This window comes from Oncorhynchus kisutch, linkage group LG14 (assembly GCF_002021735.2).
Source record: "Oncorhynchus kisutch isolate 150728-3 linkage group LG14, Okis_V2, whole genome shotgun sequence".
Classification (NCBI taxonomy): domain Eukaryota; kingdom Metazoa; phylum Chordata; class Actinopteri; order Salmoniformes; family Salmonidae; genus Oncorhynchus; species Oncorhynchus kisutch.
In genome coordinates, this window is record NC_034187.2 from 37704157 (window position 1) to 37729177 (window position 25021).

The 25021-nt window shown below is 42.6% G+C and overlaps 1 protein-coding gene across 1 annotated transcript in view; it reads left to right on the plus strand.

Annotated features, from left to right (window-relative positions):
* The first annotated feature begins 3585 nt into the window (after positions 1-3585).
* Positions 3586-25021, plus strand: part of mboat2a (membrane bound O-acyltransferase domain containing 2a) — a 91287-nt gene continuing 69851 nt past the window's right edge. The window contains exon 1 of the mRNA XM_031788359.1: positions 3586-3871. Within this exon, the coding sequence (XP_031644219.1) occupies positions 3593-3871 (279 nt within the window). The 5' untranslated portion in view covers positions 3586-3592. The remainder of the gene's footprint in view (positions 3872-25021) is intronic.

Here is a 25021-nt window from a genome sequence, read left to right on the forward strand (position 1 = left end):
GATTTGTTTAACACTTTTTTGTTTACTACACGATTCCATATGTGTTATTTCATAGTTTTGATGTCTTCACTATTATTGTAGTTAAATAGTTAAAATATAGAAAACCCCTGGAATGAGTAGGTATTTCCAAACTTTTGACTGGTACTGTATGTGATGTAGTACGCAATTTTTGGGGAGCACTTTTGGCTCATGAATGCTACTTTCAAACCTACTGGCTGAAATTATACAAAAGTTCAACAGTAGATCTTTCATGTGTAGAATTCTTTATATTTTTTTTATTTTTTATTACCTTTCCCAGAATATTGGCAAGAATTGATAAAAGAGAATCATACATTCTCTGAATATTCTCTGAGAAGCACTTAAGTCAAACCATTTTTTGAGAACGTTCCCAGAATATTGTAAGAATACGACATTAAATAGAAGCACATGGGAACTTTTGTGGAATTTTCTGCGGAAGTACTGAAATTCCAGCAGAAGAATGCTGTTTTTTTTTTAACATTCTCTGAACAATTTGAGAACATTAACAAAAATGTAATTAAATGTAACCATGTTTGAACTTTTAGCAAGCATTCTGTTAAAGCCATGAAATCCCAATGTGCTGACAATGTTCCAACGCCAATCAACTATCCCGTACCATTCCCAAAAAGTTGAGGGAATGTAGTGTGCAAAAATAATTATAGGACAATCATGCGCTCAACAAGCTCTAAGGAACATATGGTCCTCAGATGGTTATGTGCTTGCTGGGAAGAGATATTTTTTTTATCCACCTCTGCACTGCCATGATGATGTCATGGCAACACATTAGTAATTGCTTGTAAGTAGTGCCCCCTATTGGATTTCTATATCAGTACACAACTGAAATGTGGCAAGTATTACTGTTCCGAGTTTCAAGTTTTAATGTCACATGCAAAAGAGTGAAATGCCTTTCTTGCAAACTCAGAACCCAACAATGCAATAATCAATAACTATGTATTACTGGAAAGAAATGAGAAATAAGAATAAAGTCCGTAAGCATTCTATATACAGGAAACGTTTAAATAGTAATTCCAAAACAATATTTACATGTGCAGGGATACTGGAGTGATGGAGGTAGATATGTATAGGGGTAAGGTGACAGGGATACTGGAGCGATGGAGGTAGATATGTATAGGGGTAAGGTGACAGGGATACTGGAGCGATGGAGGTAGATATGTATAGGGGTAAGGTGACAGGGATACTGGAGTGATGGAGGTAGATATGTATAGGGGTAAGGTGACAGGGATACTGGAGTGATGGAGGTAGATATGTATAGGGGTAAGGTGACAGGGATACTGGAGTGATGGAGGTAGATATGTATAGGGGTAAGGTGACAGGGACACTGGAGTGATGGAGGTAGATATGTATAGGGATAAGGTGACAGGGACACTGGAGTGATGGAGGTAGATATGTATAGGGGTAAGGTGACAGGGATACTGGAGTGATGGAGGTAGATATGTATAGGGGTAAGGTGACAGGGATATTGGAGTGATGGAGGTAGATATGTATAGGGGTAAGGTGACAGGGATACTGGAGTGATGGAGGTAGATATGTATAGGGGTAAGGTGACAGGGATACTGGAGTGATGGAGGTAGATATGTATAGGGGTAAGGTGACAGGGATACTGGAGTGATGGAGGTAGATATGTATAGGGGTAAGGTGACAGGGACACTGGAGTGATGGAGGTAGATATGTATAGGGGTAAGGTGACAGGGACACTGGAGTGATGGAGGTAGATATGTATAAGGGTAAGGTGACAGGGACACTGGAGTGATGGAGGTAGATATGTATAGGGGTAAGGGGACTAGACAACAGGATATACAGTAGCATCATGTTAAATGTCTTGTCTTAGAAATATTAAGTCTCATAATTTGCTTAGCGCTCAAGCTACATTGCAATATGTATTATTGTGGAACTACCCTTTGCCAAGTTGAATGAAAAATAACTACACTATACCAATGAGGATCTCACTATGACCTGATTTCAGTTGAAAACTCAACATGTCTTAAGATATTAAGAGAAGAATGAACCTGGAGACCACTTAAAATCCTCCCTTCTACTTGCAACTCCATCATGCCTGTCAGAACACCACAGTCAAGGGGATTTTTCTCTGCTCATCTCAGTGGAGAAAACTGTGTCATGGCAACTGACGTGCTGCTACAAATTAGTGTGTCTCATAGGGCTGTGTCCAGAGGAAGGGGGGTGCAGTCTGTATAAGCAGCATGACATACTTCCTTGTACAAATGTCAATCATTCCTGTTGCTGTCAGTTGGACATGTATCCACTAGTACAGAGGAAAGTGGAGAAATACATAATTCATAGATTATAATTAAGGTTGTAATTGCCTTTTTAATATGCCATTTCTATGTAACCCACATACCTGGTCATTTCTGTATCATAAAACTAAGTGCTACCAGAGAGTCTGAGTATCTTCTTTCAATCCTACTTGAACTGGTGAAAAAAATATATAAATACCCATATCACCTTGTCAGCCAAAAATAATAGTTCAAATTACATACAATTCATCAGAAACAAATTTGTGATAACCCCGTTGGACGATATTGTTGTTTTCAGTGAGGGTCCAATTATAAACACTTACACAGTTTATGGGGAGAGCATCACTGGGCAGAATGCAATTTAATTCTGGTATATAAGGTGAATGTGCCATATGTGATGTGCAATGCAGGCATATTTGTCAGCATTGTTGCAATGTATTGATTTGGGGGTTTTTTTGTCTAGAAATTGCCACCAGATGGAAATCACGCACTGAATATGTAGTTTACACTCAAATAAAGCAGTAGCAGTTGAAATGTTCAATTTAGCATGATTTCATCCTGGAGACGAAACAGATTGCAAATAAGTAAATGAAACCAGTTTTGGCAGGTAATAGTTTCATATGGTCATCCAAAAAGTCAACCAAGCTCAATGGGACAACAACAGAGGGGAAGATAAACAGTAAAAACATTTCCCTGGTACTGTAACAGACATTTGAATAATGTTTGTGAAATTGTTCTGCTTAACGTTCATCCTTACGGCAAAAAAAATTGAACGCTGTACTCAAAACAACTCAAGACTCGGAAATGTCACACTTGGAAACACTTCATAGAAAAATTAGCCGCTTTCAAGACAACTACGGAACTTCCAAATAGTCTTGAAAGGACCAATGAACTCCGAGTTTCATGCTTGGAAAGTATCCCGAATAAACCAATAAGAAGCTCTATGCAGAAATCGTTCGCATATAGAGGTGTCTTGAAAGCACAATTTCTCTTCTTCTTCTTCTGGGTTTGACGGCGGTTGGTATCCAATATGTTGCATTATCGACCCCAACTGGCCTATAATATACATCCATTATACTTTTTGTTAGAAAAAGGGGTAAAGGATGAAAACGAAAAACATGCATATTCTCTTCTCCAAAGTGGAATGCCACATATGTGCATGCGGAGGAGTCCACGTGAGATATCGACAGCATTTGATTGGTTTGGGGGAAAAAAATGTACATCATCGTTTCTGCTCCATCCACATAAATCTGATTGGTCACTTAAAAACACTTTCCCCACACCATAGGCACAGAGATGTCATGGGAGGGGCTGGGAATATATCCCTCCGCCCACACTGTCTTTGTTGTCGTTGGTACTGTGGCTTTTGGTGGTGTTGTAACGCAGAAGACGACCATCTAGCCTGGTACCCCTTTCGCAGTAGCAAAAGCACTTTCTCAGCGGAGGAGAGTGAATCTGCGACGGGGAAGGGGAGCACGGATTCACGGACTTCAATCATGGCTACCGAAACGACATCGTCCTGTACTGGCTCCAATTTACTGCAGCCCATAAGCGAGATAATCAATCTTCCGCTAGACCAGGTAAAAGTGGTGAATTTTAAATAGGTTTCTCCTTGCCATTGACTTGTTACTGTAGGATGCATGTTTTCTGAAGGAAGTGGCGAGCTTCGCTACGTTGTAGATAGCCCTTGGATCAGAATGCCGTCTGGTTTTCGAGAGCTACATTGTAGCCTGCTCGCTGAAATAACCTGATTGAATGCTGTCTTAATCAGAAAGTCAGAGACTTAATTCACTGGAGACTGTTGCATTACTGTAACCTTTCTTAGACCTACTAATATTCTTTACATTTATGAAGCGGTTGGAGAATTGGTTAGCTTTACCTCGCGCATTACTGAATGTTTTGGATTGTCAACTGTATAATAATGTTACATAGGCCTTGCTTATTGGAAAGTTACGTTAATTCAACACTATTTCCAGTTTGGCTGCGTCAGTGTTGCAAAACTTGTAGCTTAACCACTCCATTTTTTTTCCAAGCAGACACAGCTGGTCTACAAATGAAAAATCCTCTCAAGCCCGAGTAGGCCTGATTCGTCATCCCTTTAATCAATTAAATTGATACAATGTCTCCTGGCTAATCGCTTCTCGTTTTAATGCGATTAGACTACCACCATTCGTGTCAAAATGCTGACGTAGCCCACCAATTGTGTAACAAGGTGTGGTCCATTGATAACTATTGCAATATGGGCCAATCAAACAATATGAGTAGTTGTTTTGACGTTGTACTCAAACACACGTACACACTAACAGCGGGCCTCACTGCTCCTTGATGGTGCTGCTTGCTCGTCACAGTTTTTTCAGCAAACTTAACATGTGTAAATAGTTGTATGACCATACGATTAAGCAACTGAGACATATAAACTGAACAAGTTCCACAGACAGAGGGGGGGGGGGGGGGGGGTCAAAATCAAAAGGAACAGTCAGTATCTGGTGTGGCCACCAGCTGCATTAAGTACTGCAGTGCATCTCCTCCTTTTGGACTGCACCAGATTTGACAGTTCTTACTGTGAGATGTTACCCCACTCTTCCACCAAGGCACCTGTAAGTTCCTGGACATTTTGGGGGGGAATGGCCTTTGCCCTCACCCTCTGATCCAACAGGTCCCAGATGTGCTCAATGGGATTGTGATCCGGGCTCTTCGCTGGCCATGGCAGAACACTGACATTCCTGTCCTGCAGGAAATCACACACAGAACAAGCAGTATGGCTGGTGGCATTGTCATGCTGGAGGGTCATGTCAGGATGGGCCTGCAGGAAGGGTACCACATAAGGGAGTAGGATGTCTTCCCTGTAACGCACAGCGTTGAGATTGCCTGCAATGACAACAAGCTCAGTCCGAAGATGCTGTGACACACCGCCCCAGACCATAACGGACCCTCCACCTCCAAATCGATCCCGCTCTAGAGTACATGCCTCGGAGTAACGCTCATTCCTTTTATGATAAACTTGAATCCGACCATCACCCCTGGTGAGACAAAACCGTGACTCGTCAGTGAAGAGCACTTTTTGCCAGTCCTGTCTGGTCCAGCGACAGTGGGTTTGTGCCCATAGGCGACGTTGTTGCCGGTGATGTCAGGTGAGGACCTGCCTTACAACAGGCCTACAAGCCCTCCGTCCAGCCTCTCTCAGCCTATTGCGGACAGTCTGAGCACTTATGGAGGGATTGTGTGTTCCTGGTGTAACTCGGGCAGTTGTTGTTGCCGTCATGTACCTGTCCCGCAGGTGTGCTGTTCAGATGTACTAATCCTGTGCAGGTGTCGTTACACGTGGTCTACCACTGCGAGGACTATCAGCTGTCCGTCCGGTCTCCCTGTAGCGCTGTCTTAGGCGTCTCACAGTACAGACATTGCAATTTATTTCCCTGGCCACATCTGCAGTCCTCACGCCTCCTTGCAGCATAACTAAGGCATGTTCATGCAGATGAGCAGGGACCCTGGGCATCTTTCTTTCGGTGTTTTCCAGAGTCAGTAGAAAGGCCTCTTTTAGTGTCCTAAGTTTTCATAACTGTGACCTTAATTGCCTACCGTCTGTAAGCTGTTAGTGTCTTAACGACCGTTACACAGGTGCATGTTCATTCATTGTTTATGGTTCATTGAACAAACATGGGAAACAGTGTTTTAAACCCTTTAGCCTGCTGGACAAATTGTAAGCGGTCACTAGGTAATAACTGCTTCTGAACCCATCCACCTGGAAAAAAAACACCACGTTGGTCCCTCCAAACATGCACCCTCTTGTTTCTAATGGTCAGCTTTCATCTGTTTTCATTTCGGTATTGTAGCACATTTTATGTTTGGATGGGGACAGTAAAACCAATTTTGTTTCAAAGCTCAATATGAACACTTGTCGTGTCCTGTCGCTATCACTGAAATTGTCCTCGGCCACGGAGCAGCTGTGGGAAAATGGATTTGGTCTCACTCTCTTTTTCGCAGCTGTTTCGTCCATTTTGACACACTGCTTGTTTGCCCTCTGCTTTTATACCACCTCTGGTGGAAAAAGATCTATGGATGTTTTCGCAACCACCTGCATTTCATGGAGCCCGTATATTCTTTCTTGTCTCTAATCTCTTTGGGACATTTACAAACGAGGAGACGAGTAATTCTGCTCTCACTTTTTTTAGATTTAAATGATATATTTTTTAACCTCAGTCCCACTCACCAGGGAGAAATAGGCTACCTTAGTGACTCATTCTGACATTCCCTATGGAACTACAGGGATCTTTGTCCTGGCCTAGTTAAAAGCCTTCAGGTCGTGGGAGTTTACCTGCAAAGAGCATGAGTGGAATCTGCCAACAGATTGTCCATTAGGTGAAGAGAGTTTGGCCATTACAGTTTCAACCAAAAGGCAAGACCACATCATGAAATGGAATACAGGGAGGAACATGGTGTCCTTCTCTAAAGTTGGTAATTCTCCACATTTAAAAATATGTCACCTTTTATTTAACTAGGCAGAACATTTTATTTTTTATTTACAATTACGGCCTAGGAACACTGTGTTAACTGCCTTGTTCAGGGGCAGAATGACAGATTTGTATTTTTTTATTATTATTATTATTATTATATATTTTTTAAATCTTTGGGATTCGATCCAGCAACCTTTCAGTTACTTGCCCAACGCTCTAACCACTAGGCTACCTGCTGCCCCAAAACCTATGACTGGTGGTTTATATTACCTCAGATGTCTAAGGCCCAAATATTCATAGTCTCTTGATCTACTACTCCCTCCTGCATGTGCAGACAGGAATGTTCCTCAAATTGCTACCTCAGTTTCAGCCTCACACGGCTAGTATTCAGGTGGTAGCTATGAAAACGGAAAGCTTGACAACCTATGGCTCATTACCTCCTCTTTGAGAGGTCGCTTTGTGACCCATGTTTTCTACTTAACCTAACTCGCATAATGGAGTTGGGTGTGGCAGTGTGATGCCTGTAAGTGCCAGTCACCACCCTGAATATAGCCTTGCATGCCCTCATGGGTAGGGAAAAAGGAGAGGTTTGTACTTGCGTGCCTGTGCACATGTATGGGCACTATGTTCCCTATGGGACTGGGCACCGGGCTGGCCTGTGTTGGGTTTATAATGGGAGTACTGTTCTCTTGGTGTAGACCTACTGTGATATTGTCCCTCCACATGCACTGCCTTGACCCTTTTTTTTCTTCTGTTCACACCTTTCACTCACACTGTGGGGGCACTCCCAGTGAAGGTTTTGGAACCTTTCGTGTAAACATCAGGGAAGTGTAATCATGACACATTCAGCTCAGAAGTTGCAGAGAATGCTCAGTGTCAGTTGACTGTCGTACAGCAAAATGCATAGAGCTGCCATAATTGTTAACACAACAGCTTTTGTTATAGTAAATAAAAACATAAATAAATCTTTATCAACCCTTCCATGTATGATGGAACATGATTGTTGAAAGTAGTGGAAAATGTGGACCCTGAAGTCCTTAACCACAGTACAAGGCCAGACTTAGGCTTTTGTTAGCTCTCATATTACTCTGCCCAGCCTATTGTTGTTCAAAGCCTCAGCAGAACGTCAACGCTCCAAGGCAGTGCTTTACTCTTAAGACTTCATAGCATATCAATGCTCAGCCTGAACTTGACGCCGCAACCATACTTTTCTTCTGCAGCAAAGCACGCAATGTATCAAATCAAATTATCTTTATGGCCTTCCTGTAGCATCGGGTGGTGTAGGTGTCCTGGAGGGCAGGTAGTTTGCCCCCGGTGATGCGTTGTGCAGACCTCACTACCCTCTGGAGAGCCTTACGGTTGAGGGCGGTGCAGTTGCCATACCAGGCGGTGATACAGCCCGCCAGGATGCTCTCGATTGTGCATCTGTAGAAGTTTGTGAGTGCTTTTGGTGACAAGCCGAATTTCTTCAGCCTCCTGAGGTTGAAGAGGCGCTGCTGCGCCTTCTTCACGATGCTGTCTGTGTGAGTGGACCAATTCAGTTTGTCTGTGATGTGTATGCCAAGGAACTTAAAACTTGCTACCCTCTCCACTACTGTTCCATCGATGTGGATAGGGGGGTGTTCCCTCTGCTGTTTCCTGAAGTCCACAATCATCTCCTTAGTTTTGTTGACGTTGAGTGTGAGGTTATTTTCCTGACACCACACTCCGAGGGCCCTCACCTCCTCCCTGTAGGCCGTTTCGTCGTTGTTGGTAATCAAGCCTACCACTGTTGTGTCGTCCGCAAACTTGATGATTGAGTTGGAGGCGTGCGTGGCCACGCAGTCGTGGGTAAACAGGGAGTACAGGAGAGGGCTCAGAACGCACCCTTGTGGGGCCCCAGTGTTGAGGATCAGCGGGGAGGAGATGTTGTTGCCTACCCTCACCACCTGGGGGCGGCCCGTCAGGAAGTCCAGTACCCAGTTGCACAGGGCGGGGTCGAGACCCAGGGTCTCGAGCTTGATGACGAGCTTGGAGGGTACTATGGTGTTGAATGCCGAGCTGTAGTCAATGAACAGCATTCTCACATAGGTATTCCTCTACCAGTGATGCTTCATATTGTATGTTGCTTGTCATGGTCCTACTGTGTTGTCACTTCCCTCTGGTTTGTACAGTAATTGAGGAAGGATGGTTGCAAGTCCCTTAGCCACCTAGTGATTGCTCTGGCAGTGCAAGGCTGAACTCTGATTTCTCAGTGGAGGCCCATTCCCTTCCCCTCTCTCTAATTGGTGCACCTCAAGGGAGTGTATTTGTTACAATTTTTTTTTTTTTTGTGGCTGCTTACTTGCTGCATACGTACCCAAGCACAATGATGAACCAGTGTTATTTCTTCAGGCATATGGGTAGTGTTGGTCATAACAAAAGAGCTTTACAGTCTTTAGAAGTTAGATTGTCTAACTAATAGCCCAAATCTTAACCTCTACGGGATTGGTGCCCTACGCCCACAGAACGGTTGAGCTAACGTAGGCTAATGTGATTAGCATGAGGTTATAATTAACAAGAGAATTTCCCAGGACATACACATCTGTTATGGGCAGGAAGCTTAAATTCTTGTTGATCTAACTGCACGGTCCAATTTACAGTAGCTATTACAGTGAAATAATACCATGCTATTGTTTGAGGAGAGTGCACAGTTATGAACTTGAAGATGTATTAATAAACCAATTAGGCACATTTGGGTAGTCTTGATACAACAATTTGAAAAGAAATGCAATGGTTCATTGAATCAGTCTAAAACTTTGGTCACTAGATGGCAGTGTATGTTCAATCTAAATTGTGCATAACCTGGAATAGTACATTATGGCTTTTCTTGCATGATGGAGCAGCTCTAATGTGTTATTCTCCTACATTCATTTCACATTTCCACAAACGTCAGTGTTTCCTTTCAAATGGTATCAAGAATATGCATATCCTTGCGTCGGGTCCTGAGCTACAGGCAGTTAGATTTGGGTATGTCATTTTAGACGAAAGAGGGGTCGATCCCTTTTTAACATGGTTTAACTATTGTCCCAGGACCTGCATTCATTTGGTTTAGTTCTAATATTGAATTAGTGTTCATGGCGAAAGCATACCTTACAATTATTTGAGAACATAGCCCAGCAGACAAATCATTACAAACCAGTAACCAGCCAAGTCGAAGAGTTACACAAGTCAGAAATCGAGAAAACTAATCACTTACCTTTGCTGATCTTCATATGTTTGCACTCAAGACAAGCATTTATTCAATAAATGTTCCTTTTTTGTTAGATTTAAAGTCTTTTTTTTTTTATATCCGAAAACCTCAGTTTTGTTCGATTTCTTCAGTAATCCACAGGCTCAAACCCATTCAAAACAGACAGACAAAAGAAAATCCAAATTGTGTCCGTAAAGTTCATAGAAACATGTCAAATTATGTTTATATTCAATCCTCAGGTTATTTTTTAGCCTAGATAATTGATAATACTTCAACCGGACAATAACGTTGTCAATATAAAAGGTAAACAAGAAAGGCACTCCCTCTGGCCGCGCGCATGAAAAAGCTCTGACACAGCAGGGTCCACTCATTCAGACTGCTCTTACTCCCTCATTTCTCAGAATACATGCCTGAAACAATTTCTATAGACTGTTGACATCTAGTGGAAGGTATAAGGACTCAAATTGCAGTTCCAAGTCAATGGATACTGTAATGGCATTAAACTACAAAAACAAAAAAAATCCTACTTCCTGAATGGATTTTTCTCAGGTTTTCGCCTGCCAAATCAGTTCTGTTATACTCAGACATTTTAACAGTTTTGGGAATTTTAGAGTTTTCTATCCAAATCTACAAATTATATGCTTATCCCATCTTCTGGGCCTTAGAAGGCAGTTTAATTTGGGCATGCTTTTCATCCAAAATTCTAAATGCTGCCCCTACCCTAGAGAAGTTAAACACTATCAACTGTTAAATTGGGGTGTGTTTACATTTTCAGTAAATCAATGCAAACTTTGTAGAAGTACAAAAAGGAGCAGGCACCTCCCCTCCAAACCCTCTCAGTATTACTGCTCATTACTCCAAACCCTCTCAGTATTACATTATCCCAACATTTCTCAGTATTACTGGTCATTACTCCAAACCCTCTGTGGATTTCTGGTCACTACTCCAAAGGCCAATCACTCTTTTTACTCTGAACAAATCTCATATCGCTCTCAGAGCAGTCAGATTTTTAGTCACCTCTCATCAGCAAAGAAACTGTTTTGCTGTGATAACTGTGGATTAACATGACCTATATTATATGAACTTAGTGGTTTGTTTATTCCTTCCACCATTTATGTAGCTCAACAACCTGGTTTCAGAGCATTTTGTATTATTCTGTACATAAATCCGAGACACTCCATTTGGTATGGTATGTGTTCATTTGAGGATGTCCATTACTCATTTCCTATGCTATGTTACGAATTACAATTTGCAAAATGTGATCTGTTAAGAATTCTAGCTAGGTGGCTAAAGTTAGCTAGGTTAGGAGTTAATGTTAGGTTTCCCAAATCAAAGTTTGTCACCTGTGCTGAATACAACAGGTGTAGACCTTACAGTGAAATTCTTACTTACAGGCACTAACCAACAGTGCAATCTTTAAGTTAAAGGTATTAGGTGAACAATAGATGAGTAAAGAAATGAAAATAGTCCGGGTAGCCATTTGATTACTTGTTCAGGAGTCTTAAGGATAAAAGCTGTTGAAGACTTTTGGTCCTAGTCTAGGGGGAATAGGCTTTGTCGTGCCCTCTTCACGACTATCTTGTTGTGTTTGGACCATTCTAGTTTGTTGTTGATGTGGACACCAAGGAACTTGAAGCTCTCAACCAGCTCCACTCTCCGTCCATGAGAGTGGGGGCGTGCTCGGTCCTCCGTTTCCTGTAGTCCACAATCCTCTCCTTTGTCTTGGTTACATTGAGGGAAAGGTTGTTCTTTATTTAACATTTTTTTTTTACCTCCCTTTTTCTCCCTAATTTCATGGTATCCAATTGTTAGTAGTTACTATCTTGTCTCATCACTACAACTCCTGTACGGGCTCGGGAGAGACTAAGGTCGAGAGCCATGCGTCCTCCGAAACACAACCCAACCAAGCCGCACTGCTTAACACAGCGCGCATCCAACCCGGAAGCCAGCCACACCAATGTGTCCGAGGAAACACTGTGCACCTGGCGACCTGGTTAGCGTGCACTGCGCCCGGCCCACCACAGGAGGAAACGGGTACAAAAGTATCTATCCACAGTAAAAGAAGTCCAATATCGACATAACCTGAATGGCCGCTCAGCAAGGAAGAAGCCAGTTCTCCAAATTGCCATTAAAAAGCCAGACTACAGTTTGCAACTGCACATGGGCACAAAGATTGAACTTTTTGGAGAAATGTCCTCTGGTCTGATGAAACAAAAATAGAACTGTTTGACCATAATGACCATCAGTCAGGAGGGACTGGTGCACCTCACAAAATGGATTGCATCATGAGGGAGGAATATTATGTGGATATATTGAAGCAACATCTCAAGACATACTTCCATACCCCAAGCATACTTCCAAAGTTGTGGCAAAATGGCTTAAGGACAACAAAGTCAAGGTATTGGAGTGGCCATCACAAAGCCCTGACCTCAATCCTATAGAAAATCTGTGGGCAGAACTGAAAAAGCGTGTGAGCAAGGAGGCCTACAAAACCTGACTCAGTTACACCAGCTCTGTCAGGAGGAATGGGCCAAAATTCACCCAACTTATGGTGGAAAGCTTGTGGAAGGCTACCCAAAATGTTTGACCCAAGTTAAACCATTTTAAAGGCAATGCTACCAAATACACTCAATTCGTATGTAAATGTCTGACACACTGGGAATGTGATGAAAGAAATAAAAGCTGAAATAAATCATTCTCTCATGCTGACTTTTCACATTCTTAAAATGAAGTGGTGATCCTAACTGACCTAAGACAGGGAATATTTACTAGGATTAAATGTCACACCTTAGTTTCACAATTTCTATGTAAACTTCTGACCTCAACTGTACATACTGTGTGCTACAGTAGAAACAACACGATATACAGAAACTATATAATGATAACGTATTAAGGGACTCCTATTGATAGGAATGCACACATGTCCAAAGTTGTTGTAATTATTAAGGAAAACCACAATGAAGGCAATGGGAGCACCAGCTGGAGAATGTGCCAGGGGGACAGTTTGTTCATGTTTTGTTCTGACTGGAGATGTCTCCATACTTGATCTGGGGTAACACTGGAAAAGTGCTTGGGCTGTCGTCGAAGAGCTGTTTGTCCGGCTCAGTAATGCCTCAAACGTAAATTGTCCGTAACAGTTAAATGGTCTTCTTCGTGAATGAATGAGGAGGCGGAACACGCCTCAATTCAAACTATTAGAAAATAATTTGATGTTTTACTAAATTAAACGGCATGTAGATAATTAGCAGGCGGAGTGCCTTGGTTTGAAGGCGGTGTGGGTGTCCTGTTGCGTAACAATCACATTTTGGAACAGTGAGTGCATTCTGACATCACGTATAAAATGTTTTTAAAAAAATACTCACGCTGTGGCGACCGTTAGAAATTTGGAACTCGCACGTGAAAGGTTAGCTAACTTGCAAAGTAGCTAAAAGGTAGTTAACAATACCTAATTAGCTAAAGTGCTCTGTGATGATATTCTAACTCGTAACTTTTGTTTGAACTGAAGGGCAATAGTTTGTGCTGTGTTGAATCTAGCTAACATGATTAGGTGGGGAAGAGAATAATGTAGAGGGGAGTGCGGCTACCAGAATGACATGGGTCTAGAATGAACATGGAACCGTGTTTGGATTACAATGGTCACGCTGTTTGTTTAGTTACCCTCTGAAGTATTTACTATGCCCCTAACCTCCTGAGCTGTTGGAATGGCCTTCTGCAGTAGGGCGTAGCGTGTCCACAGTGACCTTTCATGGCTCTCTGCCTGTAATGCCTCCTAAGTTTATCGAGGCAGCATGCGTCACATAGCTTAGCATAGTGTTAGCATGCTATGGAATTGAAACCCTCCCCAACCCCCTCTCATGGGATTGTATTGCAAACCACTGTCTAATAGAGACATGATATTCCATATCAACTTTTTTACATCTCATCTTCTATGATTGATTGACTTATTGTTGAGGAGCACCTGCCACAATTTGTCACTCACAAGTTGGACGGTGAGTTTCAGACCATGTTTTTAGCACCTCAAACTGCAGATCTGTGTCACTCTTGCCTTTTTTGAATGATTTATGCCAACTCCGCGGCAGTGCAAGGACCGTGTGTCTGGATAGTAACTCATTTTTGTGTTTTATGTTATTGTCTTTTGGAGACATTAATAGCTCTGAAATACGACCGCAACAACAGCAACTCTCCTTCTGCTGACTCCTCTACAAGTTTTGAGTCTGGATGTTAAGGAGCTGCAAACTATGCTAAAGCCATATTTAATATTCATGGTGCTGTGACCTGTGTCCTCAAACAGTTCCACTGGGTGAATTGGTGACCAACTAAGGTTTGAGTCAGCTGATTCAGTCATTGTTAAGATTAAGAGAGCAAGGATGTCTGACATCTCTTCTAGGCTTTGGGTTTTGCATCGCATCTATGACTTTATATTGATGCAATCTTCGTATTGATGCAGCATGGCCTTAAGTAGAACAACTTGCGTTGTCATCAAAATACGTCCATTTTTTGTTGTTGCTTGCTGTGTAGAATCAATCTGTGGCGCTTGTACCTTCATGAAGTTTCTATTGATTCCATTCAGCCGGATCACCTCTGTCATGAAGGGGTGCATCCTCATTCCTTACGGCGATGGAGAAATGAAATACTGGAGTTATGGCCCCGGAGCCGACGTGGTGACTCGGAGGTTTGGTATGTGATGGCAGATCTGTGGATTAAACCGATGTCATATTAGCCTATTACGTTAGATCTAGTTTTTATGTTCGAGCCTACCTTTTTTTCCCCCCTAGCAATTATCTATGATACTCATTTAAACTCTTGGTAACCAGTTCCAATGCTGGATATTAACATGAATACACTGTAGCCTTGAAAGGTACCACTTCTTGATGAGTGGTGTTGTATGGACCTCTCGGATATGAATGATTCAATGTTTGTTCTCCACAACCCCTGGACATGTGATGCGGGCTAGTGCTAAAAGTCTGTCTGTCTGCCATTTTCTAAACACTTCAGCCTTCCCTTCGCCATGGCAAGTTGTATCCTAGCAACCAGCTTTATTGTGTTACCGGGGCGCGCGATATTGTACAGTTTCAGAATGTTTATTCCTCTGTTTTAATTTCCTCTATGAAACCGGAGTTGGATTATGTACATTAACACCCGCACTTATGTCTTGCCAACATTTGACTGACTTATGGGAGTTAAAACCATCGGACCCCTGACCTGTTGACATGCAACGATGCGAAATACATAAGCTCTGCTTACTGCTTCAGGATCAGCTAATTTAGTGTGAACTAATACCCAGAGAGGAAATCCAGTGAAACCCTCACATATTGGTGGAATTGAAGAGACCTCTGTGTTTTAGTCAGAGATCCTCCCATGTATGACTTGCCTTTCAAGCATAATTTTGCAACTTCCGGCCCAGCTATTAAAAAAGGCCCAAATCTCCTCCTGACCAAAACCTAGTCATCTGACTCCTCTGTAAACCACTGCGTCTTATGAATGTGAAAACTCGGGTCAAATCTATTGCGTTGCAGTTGCCTATGGAGGCAGATTTTAGCCTAGTTTATATAATATTGGCCTAAAATCGCGTTGCTTTTGTTGCGTGACGGTCTAGCTCTGTTCCTGCCCTGATACGATCTTATTCTGCATGTTTTGAGGTCTATACTTTAGCTGTTTCACAAGTCCTGAGTAATTACGCAATTGGAAACTTGTCTGTCGGTTAAAGAGTACCAATATGGGTTTATCGCAGCAATGAAGTCCTCTTGCTTGCGTCGCTTTCTGGCAACGTTACTCCCTCCAACACATGCCATTAAACAGCCATTCAGTGGGATTGCTCTGTCCTCCGCTGATGAACAAGACAACACTTTCACAATCACTGCCATTTCCCCTGAGGTTTAATTTTACGCACTGAAGGGTTTAATTTGTCAGCTGACTGGGGATAGTCTCCCTGTCTGTGGAATAACCTTCAGCAAACTGCAATAGTTGCCAAACGCATAGCTGTCTAGGCCTACACCTTGTTTATGATCGTGGTTGCTCTGCAGTTATTGCTATGATTTTAAGGTAGCCAACTAAAAGCACCGTATTAGGCTAATCGTAGCATATCTCTTTCTTTGTAAGGGATGATTATGCTAATGCTTTTAGCATTAGTAGAGGCTAGCCTATTTGTTTGGCATGCTGGTGTACCTGTTCCATTTTGCCTGTGTTTGTTTGAGATGTAGGCTAGGCTAATGTTCTTTTGGCTAGTGTTACATTTAATCTGTGTTGCATTGGTTATGAGTCATCTGAAGGCTAGTGTGACGTGGATACAAGTGATTGGGTTTAACGCTAGGGATGTTGCCTAATTTTTTTAAATGTTATATTAAAAAAATATATTAAAAAAAAACTTAAACCCTCCCCAACCTAATTTGAGGGAGCAGCTGTCATAAGGGGTGCGGCTGTGTCCAAATGGTATCCCAATGGACAGATACCCAACGTGGGATTCTGGCCAATGACATCGAGACCTCCTTGAATGTGGTCCAGGGTAATTGATCCCGGTGTGTAGCTGAGGGTAATAGCTGTTCATTTAGGATGCGTAAAATGTCCGTCATGGTGCTTTTATTTGTTGTGACCACAAACTGGAATGAACCTCTGCAGCGATGGTGCACACTGATTTAAAAAATAAAAATAAAAAATAAAAGTCATTTCCCCCACGTAGAGGTAAGAAAAACCAAGTGGACCTGACAAAATCAGCCTATGGAAATTCCACCACGAATGTCTCACCTGACACAAGCAAATCGTTTCAAAGGTACAAAAGGATGATCTATCATGTGACGATAGCCAAAAGCAGGCTAGCGGTCTGACTTGGATTACTACAAGGTCGCTGAACGAGTGACTGAAAGCCGGTAATGAGAAACACCAATGAGGATGTATTAAATGAGGGAGGACGTGAGGAAGAAAGCCGGTAATGAGAAACTAATTTAGCTAATTTCCGATTTTATACGAAATTGTTTGACTACAGAGGTAGCAAAACTGTACTTCAAATCTATGATACTCCCCCACTTAACATACTGCTTGACTAGTTGGGCCCAAGCTTGCTGTACAACATTACAACCTATTCAGTCTACAAACAGGCTCTCAAAGTGCTTGATAGGAAGCCCAATAGCCATCACCATTGTCACATCCTTAGAAAGTATGAGCTCTTGAGTTGGGAAAATCTTGTGCAATACACCGACGCATGTCTTGTATTCAAGATCCTCAATGGCCTGGCTCCCCCTCCACTCAATATTTTTGTTAAACAGAAAACCCAGACATATGGCAGCAGATCCACAAGGTCTGCCATGAGAGGTGACTGTATAGTTCCCCTAAGGAAAAGCACCTTTAGTAAATCTGCATTCTCTGTGAGAGCTTCCCATGTCTGGAATACACTGCCATCAGACACACATAACTGCACCACATATCACACTTTCACAAATTTTTTTAAGACATGGCTAAAGGTCAATCAGATTTGTGAACATGGTCCCTAGCTGTGTGTTGCCACTCTCCATGTTGTCTGTTGTCTAGCTTGTGAGGTGTGGAAACACTTTGTTGCTTTTATGAATTTTGTCTTGCTGCTTTTTGTTTTATGCTGCTCTGTCTGTATGCTAAGTCTTGCTTGTCCTATGTTGCTCTGTCTGTATGCTATGTCTTGCTTGTCATATGTTGCTATGTCTTGCTTGTTCTATGTTGCTATTGTCTATATTGTAATTGTTTTTAATAACCTGCCCAGGGACTGCGGTTGAAAATTAACCGGTTGGCTAAAACCGGCACTTTTACTGAAATGTTGATTAATGTGCACTGTCCCTGTAAAAATAAAAATAAACTCAAACACCAATGAGGATGTATTAAATGAGAGGGAGGACGTGAGGAAGAAAGGCAGCGACGTCTTTTAGGGTGTAAACGCTGGACATGTGAGTGATTTCAAAGCTATTTTACAGGTCTACTGTTGAGCGTTGCGAAACCGCACCTTTGAACTTCCTGTACTGATTCAATGGTTACAAAAGGATTGTGACTAAGGCCGTGTGTCTGAAATAAAGAGAACAGTGGAAGATGGGTTACGCATTTTGAACATTAACACCCCACGTTACACTTCTTTTCTCTCAGCGGTGTGTGAATTGAAAGGGGGGACGGTCAGCCCATTCCTCAGTCGCCCCACCCAAGGGTGGTCACGTGAAGCATTACAAACCTTAGTCACTGCCTCCACGCTAGGCTCCTGACATACAATGTTAGAAGACAAACTCCTCTGCAGCACTGCCAAGAGGCAATCGGCTGGTTTCCTAAAGCCAGGTTGGTGTCACTGAAGGGGCCCCATTGGTGTTTTTTACTGGAGCCAATGACTTGGGCTCAAACCCAGGCATCGACAGCAGCTGTCACCCAGGCACTGCTGAAAGTGAGTCAGGCTCCATGCTCTCTCCCCAAAAGCCCGAGAGAGGTGGATTCTAGAGTGTGAACTTGCCCTCACCCAGGATAAATGGAGTGGAATCATATTTGAACAAGTGTGTTAACAAAGACCTGAGCAGTCACTTCACTTTAAGTACACCGCTCAATAGTGTCACGTTACATGTACCAAGCCTACAGTACGTTTCCAGGAGCTGTTTGCCACTATACTTGTTAAAACGGGCTGCTTTGCCAGCTGCTTCCTGACCTCGGGCTATGTTTGGTTCCATAATTGCCGATGGATTTACGTGATCGTTAGTGTACACAAGGACATCGATGTACTGGTACAGCAGTTGTAAGTATTATGTAATGATGTGTACTCGCACTGGAGTGAGCGGATTCTACTCTGAGCTGCAGCAGCTCACTCTGAGCAACAGGACAACAGAGGAATAAAGGTCAATATAAAACTATTGGCTGTTTTGGACTGTTGCCAGAACCATCCGTGATCCTATTAAGGCGGTGCAACACGCCCCCCTGACCGACGAGAACACCTCACTCCTGCGCTAGCTGACAGCCCCCTGAGAGGACTGCATCGGTGCCATTAAGTCATATTAGCTGTACGAGTCAGTGGAGCTGAGAGTTATGCGCATAACTTTGGAGTCATCAAACAATGGCTGTTTGAGAAAGGAAAATAGTATGGAGAGGGCAGAAACAAAGGCACATTCACTGAGTACATAGAAACACTGTACAGCTGTGGATGTAGACACACAAACAAACACACACATTATATTGGGCACTTTTGTGGAGGAATATGTGAAACAATCCACATAGGCCTCTCTTCCCTGCCCCCCCTCCTCCCCAATCTCTCTCTGTGCTGTCAAATCAAATAACATTTTATTTGTCACGTGCCGAATACAACAGGTGTAGGTCTTACCCTGAAATGCTTACTTCAAAGCCTTTAACCAAAAATGCAGAATAGTAAATAAACTAGTCAGGAAAGAAAGTAACACAATAACGAGGCTATATACTGAGTCAATGTGTGGGGGTACAGGTTAGTTGAGGTAATATGTACATGTCGGTAGGGGTAACGTTACTATGCATAGATGATAAACAGCGAGTAGCAGCAGCATAAACAATAAATCAAAGGGGTCAATGCAAATAACCCGGGTAGACATTTCATTAAGCTGTTAAGAAGCATGTTGTACCTAGACTTGGTGCTCCGGTAGCAAAGAGAACAGTCTATGACCAAGGTGACTGGAGTCTTTGACAATTTTTAAGGGCCTTCCTCTGACATGCCTGGAATAGAGGTCCTGGATGGCAGGACGCTTGGCCCCAGTGATGTACTGGGCTGTACCCACTACCCTCTGTAGCGCCTTACGGTTAGATGCCGAGCAGTTGCCATACCAAGCGGTGACGCAACTAGTCAGCATGGTCTCGCTGGTCTCGCTGTAGAACTTTTGAGTCTCTGAGGAACCATGTCAAGTCTTAGGTGTTGTTGTGCCCTCTTCTCAACTGTCTTGGTGTGTTTGGACCATGATCTTTTGTTAGTGATGTGGACACCAAGGAATTTGAAGTTCTCAACCCTCTCCACTACGTCCCCGTGAATGGGATTGTGCTCGGCCCTCCTTTTCCTGTAGTCCATGATCAGCTCTTGTCTTGCTCCTGTTGATGGAGAGGTTGTTGCCCTGGCACCACACTGGCAGGTCACTGACCACCCTATAGGGAGGTCTCATCATTGTCGGTGATCAGGCCTACCACTGTTGTCGTCAGCAAACTTAATGATGGTGTTGGAGTCTTGCGTGACCATGCAGTCATGGGTGAACAGGGCGTGTAGGAGGGGGCTAAGCATGCACCCCTGAGGGGCCCCCTTGTTGAGGATCAGCGTGGCAGATGTGTTGGGCCACCCCCAGGTGGCACGGGTAGGCATCGTCAAAGTCAGATGCTATTGTCGTGTCTTTACTATCATTAACTGACTTATAGTTTTTATAAAAGATTCTCTGTAATTAGTTACTGCGCGATTAACTGATTAATCACGTAACTAATTAACTAGGAAGTCGGGGCACCAAGGAAAAATATTCAGATTACAAAGTTATCATTTCCTAAAATAACGTTTCAGATATTTTATCTGTTAAATTAGTCTTCGAACTAATGAATTATTTACTGTACCTCACGATAGTCTCATTCCAAAAGTTGTAAATTGTTGGTTATCTGCACGAACCCAGTCTTCACTGAGTCATCCATACATCAATTGTCTTAAACTGTTGGGGCTAGGGGGCAGCATTTTCACTTTTGGATGAAAGGCGTGCCCAGAGCAAACTGCCTCCTACTCAATCCCAGATGGGAATATATGCATTATTATTATTATTATTATTATTATTATTATTACTGGTGGATAGAAAACACTGAAGTTTCTAAAGCTCCATGTTCCATAGCCTCCCATTGCTCCATTTAAAGGGAAATCAACCAGATTCCTTTTCCTATCTCTTCAAGGTGTCAACAGTCATCAGACATAGTTTCAGGCTTTTATTTTGAAGAATGAGCGTGAACGACCACATTGCGTAAGTGGATAGGTGGGGGCTCTCAGAGTGAATTGTGCGCAAAAGAGAAAAGGTGGCCATTGTTACTCCCGGTCCTAGTGAAAAGCCAACTCTCCCGGTTGATATATTATAGAATAGATATTTGAAAAACACCCTGAGGATTGGATATAATTTGGAATTTTTGTCTGCGTTGTCGTGACCGCGCTTTGCGGTGGATTCCTGGGCATAACGCACCAAACTAACGGAGGTGTTTGGATATAAAAAATATCTTTATGGAACAAAAGGAACATTTATTATGTAACTGGGAGTCTCGTGAGTGAAAACATCCAAAGATCATCAAAGGTAAACCATTAATTTGATTGCTTTTCTGATTTTTGTGACCAAGTCATCTCATGCTAAGTGTACTTATTGTTTTGTAGCGCGATCGCTAAACTTACACAAACTCTTGTATCGTTTTCCCTGTAAAGCATTACAGAATCTTAGACGACAGGTGGATTAACAAAAGGCCAAGCTGTGTTTTGCAATATTGCACTTGTGATTTCATGAATATGAATATTTTCTAGTAATATTATTTGACTGGCTAATTTTTTACCTTGAGGAAGCGATAGGAAAAGGAATCTGGTTCATATCCCTTTAAATCCAGCAAAGGGAGGCTATGGAACATGGAGTTTTCAAAATAGAAGCCACTTCCTGTTTTGATTTTCCTCAGGGTCTCGCCTGCAATATCAGTTCTGTTATTCTCACAGACAATATTTTGACAGTTTTGGAAACTTTAGTTTTCTATCCAATACTAATAATAATATGCATATATTAGCAACTGAGACTGAGAAGCTGGCCATTTACAATGGGCACCTTTTTCATCCATGCTACTCAATACTGCCCCTGCAGCAATAAAAAGTTAAGCCAAACACCTTTATCAGTCCAAAGTGGATTTTATGGTCAATCTGACGTATCCTGCCCTGAGCAGCTTTACTTAACCCTCTCCATTTCCCCATCCCATACCTCCACACAAGAAACTATGTAAGGCACATATGTGTCAGAAACCTAAATAAGTCTCTAATGTTTGGTCTGGGTTATATTTGGGTAGCTTGTCACACAAATGATGACCGGGCCTTGTGTTTAGTGGCAGCAATTTTGTTTTGAATGTGGTCGCTTTCAGTATACAAAGCTGCCTTTTTGGTAAGAGAGAGGATGCAATGAGAGAAGCTTGCTCAGTCTATGCTAACAGGTTTTATGGGTGGTTGCAGGTGATTTACCGAGCCAACAGTACATTTCCACCTCGGCCATTTCTCAATACCCATGATCCAAGGTACACACACCCTGGCTCTGCGCTGGCAGATCTTTTGTCTACTTGCACGTGTGTATTTGGCTGTGCAGAGAGCAGCGGGGCAGGGTGGCTGGCAGAATGTACTAAGGTAGTATCTCCAGTAATGCTGTGTGCTGGCAACACTGTGAGGAGTACCTGATGATCGTCTGGCTATTTATAGCCCGGCCCGTAGAGCCTGCCTGTGATCTGTGGATCAGCACAGAGATGTGAGCACCGCAGTCTGTGCGCCAGTGGTCCTTTCTTTGTGCTGGCGAGAGGTCATTTTGAAAGGAGATGATGGAGCTCTGTGCTACACTGAACATTTCTCATTTCCTTTCAGTGTTGCACTACCTTAAGCTATCACAACTTTTTTTTCAGGAGCACGTGCATAGCGAACTGTCTGGAATAAATCCGAAATGTAGGTTGTTCACAATTGCCAGACATTTTGTCCGTCTGGGTTTGTCCCACTTTTGTTCTTTGTGTTAAGAGTACATTGTACCCTCACAGTGAATACACTTTAGTTGCATTGATTGTAGACTAAGGCTGTGTCTCTCTCATCGCTGATGAAATCCTGATTGTCAGGGTCTGCCTTGGAGAGATCCTCAAGTCATGACAGACGTTGCTTCTCTCTGCTCTTACCCAGACGGAAAGCTGAGCCATGGCATAAGCCAAGCCCGTCTGACTTCTAGTGTGCATCCGTGAGTGTCTGCGTGTGAGTGGTATGTTTGTTCAACCAGAGCAGACATATGCCACCCCAGCCCCTCTCTTTCGTGTCTCTTTCTCTCTTTCCCCTCTGCTAGGGGGAACGATGATGGGGAAGAGGAGAGAAGTGTAGATGAAAGTTGAAAACATGCAGTCTTGCAGGGGTGTTGGCCTTGAAAGAGGCTGTTATTAGGTTTGAGAGTTGGACTACTTAATTTCGAATACATTTTTGTGGCCAGTAGTATGTGGAAAGGTGTGGCCCTTCATTGTCTTTGACACTGAAATAGGAATGCTGGGCCTTCTCCGTCATCACAGCACCAGTCTTGTTGGCCTAGTGTACAGTGCTACTTCATTCATCTAGTATGAGTTGTCTAAGTGAGCGTCTGAGAGCATACTTCCCTGAAGCTCCTGGGAGAGTGGATGAGCGTGAATAGTCCCAGATGGAGACCGGGCCCCATTGTGGTCCAGCACTATGAAAAGGCCAACCATGATCTTTCCAGGGGTGACTGCTGTGACATGGCTGTGTGGCTCCTGTTCACGTCCGACTTTAATGTAGTCATAATATGCATCTCGCACCCAGGTGTTTGACTGATGCCCAAGGAAATGTATGAAGATTTACTATTCAAACCGGTTCCTGTTCTCTCAACTCTCCTCCCTTGTTTCTCCGTCTCACAACCTTCATTTATTTACACCCACATTCATCAGCTGTCATTCTAGATTTGGATCTATGGACCTGCCAACTTTCCTTTTTCTCGAAGCCGTTCGCCAATGCACACTTTTGTATGAGTCATCCTGTACCAGAGCAGATGCTAATAAGATGATAGTGGGGAATAAGGCATAACGATATGCCACGGAAAGATGGCGAAATGCTAATGAGTGACGAGGCCATTTTTTTTCTCTCATCCTCCGACTCTTTCTGAAGGGAGTTAGACCAGAATGAAAGTAGTGTTCCTTCAAGAGAATTTCTGGGCTGTGGGCTTCTAATATTGGCAGTGTGTGTGACTGCAGTACTCTTTTGGGTTTAATGTAACCATATAGGAGTGTGTTTCTAAAGATCTGCTGCTGGTAGTGATGTCATGGTTATGCAAGGAGAATGCAGGCATTCGATCAGATGAGTCTGTCATCTGCTGCTGTTTATCAGATGTTGAGAAGCGATATGGACTGTGGGTGTGGTGGTACATGGGTATATACAGTGGGGAGAACAAGTATTTGATACACTGCAGATTTTGCAGGTTTTCCTACTTACAAAGCATGTAGAGGTCTGTCGTTTTTATCATAGGTACACTTCCACTGTGAGAGACGGAATCTAAAACAAAAATCCAGAAAATCACATTATGATTTTTTATGAATTTATTAGCATTTTATTGCATGACATAAGTACAGTGGGGCAAAAAAGTATTTAGTCAGCCACCAATTGTGCAAGTTGTCCCACTTAAAAAGATGAGAGGCCTGTAATTTTCATCATAGGTACACTTCAACTATGACACACAAAATGAGAAAAAATCCAGAAAATCACATTGTAGGAATTTTAATGAACAAAAGAACAGAACAAAAATCATTCATAACTGTCATCCAATAGGCTTTGATTAAATATCCTCGTCCAAGTGGAAATTCTGTAAGTTATATGGAGGCCAATTAGATGTTCGTCCGATCGCATTTGGTCTCCAATTAGTAAAAAAAAAAAAAACTTTTGATGTCAGCAAGAATGAGACTAGGAAGTAATCAAGACCTCTAGCTTGATTAAGTCTCCTCCATGTATGTCTCACTAGGTCAGGGTTTTTCAGCCTCCATATATCCACTAGTTCTGATGTAGCCATGATTTAATAGAAATAATAACAGCACAGTCTTATAAATGCATGCTCATATTTAGAAAGTCCTAGCAAGGCCATAAGCATGTCAGGACAACCTAAATATATTGCAAGACCAGTCAATTTTTTTCTTAATTCCATTACATGCAAGACATATTTCATGTAGTCCTCATTATATCCTGTTGTATTCCAACAAAAACAATAAGGAAAAGGGAACAGATTCTAACGGCCGCTAATGACTTCAAGTAAAAATGTGTTTTAGGCATCACACTGCCCATAAAGGAATACCCAAGTTTAACTTGCAATCGATTCTGACAAAGCCATGGCACGATAGCCAAG